At 40.4% G+C, this 9,551-nt stretch overlaps 1 protein-coding gene across 3 annotated transcripts in view; it reads right to left on the reverse strand.

Annotated features, from left to right (window-relative positions):
* CLSTN2 (calsyntenin 2) overlaps positions 1–9,551 on the reverse strand; it is an 828,679-nt gene that overhangs the window by 261,564 nt on the left and 557,564 nt on the right. For all 3 annotated transcript variants that reach the window (XM_075861435.1, XM_075861434.1, XM_075861436.1), the window contains exon 4: positions 3,726–3,934. In XM_075861435.1, the coding sequence (XP_075717550.1) occupies positions 3,726–3,934 (209 nt within the window). The remainder of the gene's footprint in view (positions 1–3,725; positions 3,935–9,551) is intronic.

Raw genomic sequence — 9,551 nt, forward strand, 5'->3', positions numbered from 1 at the left:
AATGCCCCAATAATATGAGACTTTGGAAATATCTAAACTCTGCACACAAATGTATGTGTTAAAATCGGAGACAAGAGTAGAGATTTTATTTTTGATTAAAACAAGCTCAACTCTTATTAAACCCTTTCACCAATTGTACCTGGATAACTTATTTTCTTGTTGAGTAAAGGTGTTATGAGTAAACTCTAAAGGGGCAATTTACAAGTTTCTTCCACACCACTGGTACATTGGTTTGCTCTCAAACTTATTCGTCGTCCTCAAACACAATTTGAGAAATTAGCATTTCATGATATTTTCGGAGTATTCTGCACTGTCCAAATCCGAAATCATTCATTATGCAAATACTGAAAACCCTTTCATCTTGTAAAAGGTTACAGATCTGGCGCGCCCGCGATAAGTGCATTAGCCAGGGATGAATTTGGTTGGCAGAAAAGCTTTCGATATAGAGCCCAAACAAATTCATCAACATAACATTCTTCCTCTAATATCCAAATTACTAAACGCCAAAAAACTGCTGTTGTCTAGAAGACAAGACGATTCCCAGCTTTTTGTTCTATTTGGTTTCTGCCAGAATATTATCTTTAGTTCCCCAGCCGTTCTTTATGACAGACACTCGTTTATAAAGACAATTCAATTCTCATTTGAGAGAAATTTCTCTGTATATCTCACATGACCGCCACTTCTACTTAGCAGACCATGGTGAATGCTTGTGTATGACTCTAATGCAACAAGGTGGGCTTCAGATTTTTGTGTTCTGGTTTTATCTTCACAACCCATTTTGGTTTATTTTTTTCAGTGATATCTTTTTCCTTCCAGGTAGTTGCTCTGTTTGATTCTTTCTATGTATAATTGTTTAATTTAAAAAAAGTCTATTGTGTATATTGCAATGATAACCAACGTAAAGAGAGGGGATACATAGTTACATAGTTGATATGGTTGAAATAAATGCGCAAGTAAAGAAAAAACAAGGGGAAAGCAAGTGCTCCGCTGAGGCAATGTAGTGGTCATTTGTCAAAAGACTCAGCATAAAGCTTTTTCTCCAGTAGTAGGCACACCACCAGGGGATCTTGCAGCCGTGAGTCTATGTGGTACTGGTTTATGCCGGCAGCCACCTACTGCGATCCCTGGAAGGATGAATTGCTTGACGAGGGATAATATTGTAAGAACGTGAAAAAGAAGAAAAAGTCCATGCAGTATCTTGGTAATGGCGCCAGGCTAGTAGGTACAAATGAGATGAATGAAATAAGATAAAATTGTTGCTTTATGAAAGCAACAATTTTATCTTATTTCATTCATCTCATTTGTACCTACTAGCCTGGCGCCGTTACCAAGATACTGCATGAACTTTTTCTTCTTTTTCACTTGCTTACAAGGTTGAACTATGGCACAGATCCATTTAGTCCAACTGATAATCCTACAGTGACGATAAAGAGTAAGGCAAAATCCCACATGAGGTGGATGCAAATTGTCTTATCAGGGAAAAAAATTCCTTCTTGACTTCAAATATGTCAATCCAGATAAATACCTGGATCAACTTCCCATCTCCAGTATCTAGTACCAATAAGTTGTAATATTATATTTTTCAATAAAGGCATCAAAGCCCTTCTTGAAATAGTTCAAGGAATCAACCATTACAGCATCCTGCAGCAGAGAGTTCCATAGTCTCACTGCTCTCACAGTAAAGAATACCTCTCTGTGATGATGGTTAAACCTTCTATCCCCTAGACTTAGAGGATACCCACTTGTCATGTTTACAGGCCAAGGTATAAAAAGATAATTAGAAAGATCTCTGTCCTGTCCATCCATATAATTGTACATTCTAATTTTAATCTGATCGCCCCCAATCCGTCTTTTTTTTTTTAAACGGAATAACCCCAAGTTCTATAGCCGTACGTGGTTCTGCAATCCACCCATTCCCTTAATTCCATTAGAATACATTATTGTTTTTATGGCTATCAGTTCCCAGAATACACATATACGTTTTGCTTAGCCTTCTGAGGCAAGATATCCAAGTATTCTAAATTCCCATCACCAACTCATGACTATGCAACACTGTAGATTTTACCGGTTAAAGGCAACCATAGAGGCAAAAAATTGGTGCAAAATGAAAATATTCCCTGTACCAAAATCGGCTGCATCCTTAAAAATAAACAGTCAGCACATTCATGCTGCCATAACCGCAGACTGCATGATACAGGGACAGGCTCCTTGATTGCACTTGATTATGTTTTACTCTAAATCTTTGTTTTAATAAATGCATGGCTCGGGAAGAAGTGTCTGCTGGGCGGTGCCGCTCTAGCTTCTCCCCGCCTTGCTTAGCTTGATTGACGGGTCTCCCCATACACAAATAGGGAGAAACCAGTCAAATAAAGCTGAGGTGGGCAGGAAGAAGCCTGAGGGTAGCAATCCAGCAGACACTTCTCCCAAGCTTGTCGCTTATTAAAACTATCATTTCTCTAAAATTTCTATCATGCTATTTCTGCAGAAATCTCAGACAACCCCTTTAAATTAGTAATAGCAAGTTTAAAAACCAGAATGACCAGGTCTCCTTAATAGCGGCGCTATTGCCTGTGTGTTTTCACATTTTAATAAGGACATCTACTTTAACTCTATACCTGAAATGGGGGCTTAAACCCCATTCACAAACACTGTAAAAGTTCTGAATTGCAGACATGCTGTCTATTTTTAAATCTTCATAATGCCATATCTGTTGCACATCTTTGTAGTGGATTTCCCCATTGCAATGCAATGGGTGATATCCAACAGCAAACTCAGTTTGGAATAAAATGTAAATATCCTAAAGTGCCTGTTCACCATTTAAAACACTGTAGAGTTGTTAAGTCCACCAGTCTGCGCTGATGCATTATATACATATAATATATTCTTAAAGTGCTCATGATATTATCCTATGGCTCTGCAGAGGATTTAGAGCTCGTAATCAGAAAACCTTCCTGACCCCAATAAAGATTATAAAATTTATTAACCTGGAATTGTGGACATTTTATGTTGTACAAAAAAATGGTGTGGTATTCAAGGGTGGTCATTCAGGCCAATTATTATGAGTTTAAACTGCTGCCCCCTGGCTGATCACAGGGTAAGGATGACGGCTACACAGAATTGAGTTTCTATGGGTGTATTTGGTAGTATCTCAAACACATTTTTGGAGCCAATTTTATAAGACGCCAATGTAGAACATGTAGAACAAGGAGATATTGCCTTAGCTGTATTTAACTCCAGATCCCCAGTTCTGCAGTACTCCATATTTTTTATTTTTTTTCATGTGTAGTCTACAAATGCCATCTACTGAGCAGAGAATTCCATGACTTACCAGATATACAGAATAGTATGTCAGCGCTATGTAAATAAAGGATAATAATGACCATAAAAACAATAATTTAATGTCAATAGATCACAAGGACACATAAAATATAAGATGTGATCACTAAGCAGGTTTACTTTTGGTATCAAAACAAATTGTCCTTCTCGTAACTCAATACCGGTCTTTAATTCTACTATGAAGCACCATGAAAGCTTGGAGGCATTGCCTACTATGTATTATATACCCACAAAATATATGTGTATATCTTTGTTTCCCAGACAGAGCCTTAATTTAATTCACTGCAGACTTGGTTGTATTATTTCCAAGAATAAAACAAATCCCATATGTGGCCAGTACTTTTTAAGGAAACATATACAGTAAAATGACAGTCATTATATACACTCACCATTTCTGTCTATAGCGAATGGTACATCACTGGTGACAATCTCATAATTGCAGATCTGGCTGTATTGAGGTGAGCAATCTTCATCCATTGCTTCCACTTGCAGAATGCTATCGTATATTTTGCCCTCTGTTACAGTTGCCCGATAGGTGTTTTCCTTAAATACTGGAGCAAATTCATTCACATCATTTACTTGGATGTGCACCACAGCCCTGGGGAAAATAAGTCAAGAGACAAAGAAAGTGTCACAGTACAAACTGATGAAATGACATGCAGACCACAACATAGATAATAGTCCCAGAAAAAGAATACAGTCCTCGATGTATATCTTACATCTCCAATGTGTATTATGGTGAAGATACTGTAACGTAGTCAATGGGTCCTTTGGTGGGGGGGGGTGTATAGTCACAACCGGCAGATATTTTTGTCCTATACATCTGAATGGTTTTTTTTCTGCAGTATGTGTATGGATTTCTGCAAGCGTTTCCGTTCAGATGTATTGGACAGTCGCACAGATTTCTGCAACAAAACTGGCTGCATGTGAATATACACCCTAGCACAGGTTGTAAATGTTTGGAAAAAAGGGCCTGTATTTTACAATTTTACATAGTTTGGAGCACGAATAGTAGATGAGATCTGAGATATGAAGCCTAAGCCTGATATTTAGTCTAGGACTGGTGCACCTGAGTACCAGAGGATGCTCCAGCAGACCCATGTTCTGACAAAATAATAGACCCTTACAATAATAGGAAACCAAAAAAGACCCAAATGGGAGCATAAAGACCAGAAAAGTTTCCATGTATGTATAAAAAGGAGGAGCCCCTGTCTAGGAGGTGGCGTAACTACCGCTGTAGCAGCTGCTACAGGGCCCACAGCATGAGGGTGTCAGTGCCGCCCGCCGACACGGCCGGCCTCCCATGCCCAGTGGACCCACTAGCAGCTGCTATGGCTGCTGCAGCAGTGGCGACGCTTCAATCAATAGAATCTGCATCCTTAGGACACAGATACTATTGAACGCTATGGCAGAGCAAGGAGGTAACTCCCTACTCTGCCATTTACTAGGCTACAGACTCCCAGGCAGAGTGCTAGTATCTCTCTGCCCAGGACTGCAGATCTGCGGTTGCCACTGATATCACTTTCCATATATGGACAGTGATGACTGTCCATATATCGATAGTGATGCCAGGAGGAGAGAAGAAGTCCCAGGCAGAGCACTAGTAACATTCTGCCTGGGGCTTTGGCTCTGGGATTGCCCCTGACATCACTGTCCATATATGGACAGTAGAAGGTATGGGCAGCACAGCAGAACAAAATAAGCCTCCAGGGCCCGAATGGGTGCCGACCTCCAGGGAACTGACATATAGATTCCACAATGTCCAAACGAGAAGTAGAAAAGAGAGGTAGCACTCCAAGCAGATGATGTCAGAAAAAAGGTCGATTTATTCTCCCATAAGTGCAGAAAACAGTGCAATGTTTCAGCTGCTCAATGCTTGACAAAGTCTGCATTGAGTAGCTGAAACGATGCACTGTTTTCTGCACATTTACGGGAGAATAAATCTACCTTTTTTCTGACATCTTCTTGGAGAGCTGCCTTTCTTTTCTACTTCTCAGATATATAGACAATGATGTCAAGGGCTTCCCAAAGACGAAATCCCGGAGCAGAGCCTTAGCCTTTGGACTTCAGGTCTGCTCCGGACATTAATATCCATATATGGACAGTGATTTCAGGAGCAGAGCAGGAGTCCCAGGCAGATTGCTAGTAGCGCTCTGCCCCTTGACTATGGCTCTGGGGTTGCCCCCTGACTTCACTGTCCATATATGGACAGTGACATCAGGGGCTCCTCCTGAAGCGGAATCCCCAGCCAGAGCATCGGAAATGCTCTGGTTGGGAATTTCACTCCTAGAGGGAGCCCCAAAGGTGCTACCTACAGGGCGGGGGGCTGTGTGGCACTACCAGGGAGGAGGGCTCTGTGGCACTACCAGGGTGGGGGGCTGTGTGGCACTACCTGGGAGGGTGACTGTGTGGCACTACCTGGGAGGGGGACTGTATGGCACTACCTGGGAGGGGACTGTGTGGCACTACCTGTGAGGGGGGCTGTGTGGCACTTTACTGCCATCGTGAGTACCCCGCAAAGTGGTCCACTAAGTCTGTGTCACCCAAGGGCCCACCTAAACCTGAAGCCAGCCCTGGTCATGAGAGTTCAAGACGTATCCATTAAACAGATACCATTATAGTATATGGTGACAGATGCCACCATTAGGGCATCCATCCCAGCCTACGTTTAATGTATACGTCGGTAGCTTTCCCTGGCATAAATGTCAAACATAAGGAATATAACGTGGTGTGCTCAGAGCCTAATAGAGGACATACACAGGTTCTATGTGGATTTTCAGTGGGCCCTCATAATAATTTTCTCTGGTGGGCTCAAGGTACCCCAGTCTAACACTACTAATGTCTCTAGTGCTCTACATGCCACCAGACACTAATGTTCCAATATTTCAATAGTCAAAATTCTTCTTCCTCTGTGCAGCAATTGTATATAAAACATTATTACCTAAATCCAGTGCATGGTGTGGTACATTACCTAGGCATTAAACAGTAGAAGGCCCTGTTATATTTGGAACAAAGCATTACATATTCTAAGGTTAGCATCACATTTCTGACTCTTATTTGCCTTTCATTAGCACTTTTCATGGCTTGCATATATTAACACTTATTTACACATGTGCTATACAGTTATATGGCAAAACAGGTTTAGAAATTGGAAGGTTAATTAAAGGCATTCTATGTCTAGAGACACATTTTGTAATTATTTTTGGACATGTATTTGTACTTCATGTGAAGGTCTTTCCTGTTGACCCATTTACAGCATACATAGTTCTCACTAATAAGGCTGCCAACTGTCTTGCTTTTGGCATGACAAGCAAGTATGGAATGCCCTGTCCAGGTTTCAGAATTCTGTCTTGGATTTATAACCTTGAAAACCAGACAATGAGTGTGACATTTTGTCCACAAGGACACACACAAAAAAAGAAAATTTGCATGCTTGAGCAAATTGAGCAATTTATAGAAATGTGGGCAGCTACAATTGTTAAGTAATAATAATTGATCCTTGGAAAACATACTTGAAATATTCGCTGCCTTTGGATTGCGTGTTCTAGACAAGCGTCAATGTAAGAGATTTTTGATACCAAGCAAAAACTGAGGTTGAGTGCAATTTTCTTTTACTTACTACATTACAGGTGGAGGATGCATGATTGGCTAAGAGGTCCCAAATTGAAGGTAATGTAAATTACTATATGCTACTTGACTAGTTTATACCAATAACTGAAGAACGCCTACGACTACAGGTTACAAAGCAAGAGTGGGAGTTTACCATTTGGAAAAAATTGGAACATATTGTCAGATAATTCATATTTCTGGTTTGCTTAAAGGGGTTGTCCAGTCATAAGAAATTGATGGCCTATCATCAGGATAGGCCATCAATATCTGATCGTGGGGGTCTGACTCCCGGCACCCCCTGACTATCAGCTGTTTTGAAGGAGTATGGATACGTCAAATGTTGGGAAGGGGTTAAAATAATGACACATTAAAGGGGGCTACTCCTTGAAACTTTGGTTGATAAAAATTAGAAAACCAATGTTTGCTCTTTGGATCATATCGAGTTTCGTGATGAAAAGGCCAGAACACTGCTGGCCTTCTATATCCACTATGACTGGATAATCCAAATAGCCACAGTCGTTGCTGAGCAATGAATAAATAATGTTACCATATAGTGTACATAGTGCAGCAGTCAGCATTGTGAGAAACTAGACATGGACCGCACAATCCACAATATATACTTTGATCTGAGCCGCTAGGCATAATTTAGAAACATGAACATGAGGTTCTTTGTAAACATTTTGATCAAACTGTATAAGCCCACTTGCCACTTCACGTCGACCTCTTTTAAGTGGGCCCCTACTCTATCGGCTGCAGCACCGCATGGCGGCTACCGCCACCGCAGCACCGCTCCCGCAGAGGGAGCAACCCAGTGGTCCAAAAGCACCCATGCTAACAGACCGTGCCAAGCCTCCTAGTGCAGCAGTGTAGTGTGATAATCAGGAGGTATTTTGCTGAAGAAAGTGTCCTTTCTCTTAATTTAGTGTGTAAAAAACCTAGAAAAAAGGGACAGGTTGCTGTAGTAGAAGAGAAGAGAAAAGTTCCACTCCGTCTTTAGGACAGTCCAGGGTTTGGGCTGCCTTATGAGTCTCATTATCTGTCAGTTGTGGGGGCTCCTTTAAGAAAAGTGTGATCTATTCCCACAGTGCTCCCAGCTTGGGTAAGAGGGGCATTATCAGCCTGTGGGAGTCAAGAGTTCTAGTAGGAACAAATGTTTGTTTTGAGGGGTTGGGCAGTAGGCCTTTCACCCTAATAGATAGAGAAGCTACTGTATGATTTATAGTTAGTGGCCACGCAGCCAAGGTTTTCTTTGCTTCTGTAAATGTTCTTTGTCTGTATGAGAAGCAAATCAAGATGGTTGAGGCCAGTTTTAACAGTTTTAAATAATGCCTAAATGCAGTACAATTAAATAATTCTACCATGCTGTATATATAACAAAAAGCCAATAATATACTGTACAGAAAGAACATGCCGATATAACAACATCTAGAGAGGCCCCATTAACAGCAGCAATAGGGAACCCTAATTAACCTCTTGGAGACACGGTTAATTTGAGTATTTTAATTCTAGTTTTTTTCCTCCCCGCCTTCTAAAAGCCATAACTTCTTTGTTTTTTTGTCGACATAGCCGTATGAGGGCTTACTTTTTTGCGGGACAAGTTGTAGTTTGTCATGGCACCATTTATTGTACCACATAATGTACTGGGAAGCTGAAAAAAAAATATTTGAGGGGTGAAATGTGAAAAAAACAGCGATTACGCAATTTTTTGGGGTCTTTTGTTTTTACGGCATCCATCAGGCAGCACAAACTACATGTGCACCTTATTCTACAGGTTGATACAATTATGGCAATACCAAATTTATATGTTTTGTTTTATGTTTTACCACTTTTTAAAAAAAAAGAAACTATTTGCTAAAAAAAATTAAATGTTTTGTGTCGCCATGTTCTGAGAGCCATAACTTTTTTATTTTTCCATAAATTTAGTGATGTGAGGGCTTAAGTTTTGCAGGGTGAACTGTCATTTTCACGCAATACAATTTTTGGGTAAATGCGACTTTTTGATCACCTTTTATTTAATTTTTTTGGAGACCTAAGGTGACCAAAAAACAGAAATTTGTGTGTTTTATAATTCATTCTTTTTTACGGCGTTAAACAACGCTATATTGTGATAGTTCTGACTTTTATGGACGTGGCGATACCAGTTATGTTTACTTTTATTTTTTTAACATTGCTTTAGTGGAAAAATGGGAAAAGGTTGTTTTTTTTACTTGTAATACTTTTTTTTTTTTTAAATATAAACAAACTTAAAAAAGTTAATTTTTTTTTAATTAGGCCCCCTAGGAGACTTGAACCAGCGATTGTTGGATCGCTTGAATGATATACTGCAATACTAATGTATTACAGTATATCTTGATACTGACAGCCCCCTTTGAAGCCCTGCCAGAGGCAGAGCTTCAAAGGAGTACAAAGATGGCAGACCTGGGGGCCTTTATTAGTCCCCCAGGCTGCCATAATAACTGTTGTAAACGGCGTGTTTGAGGGCACGCCCCCCTGATGCTAACAATTTAAGTGCCGTGGATACGATTGACCATGGCATTTAAGGTGTTAAATGGGCGGAATTTCAGTGAACTTTGAGTCCGCCCGCTGGAGTGAGATATCGACTGTGT

This window comes from Rhinoderma darwinii, chromosome 4 (genome assembly GCF_050947455.1).
Source record: "Rhinoderma darwinii isolate aRhiDar2 chromosome 4, aRhiDar2.hap1, whole genome shotgun sequence".
Taxonomy (NCBI): Eukaryota; Metazoa; Chordata; class Amphibia; order Anura; family Rhinodermatidae; genus Rhinoderma; species Rhinoderma darwinii.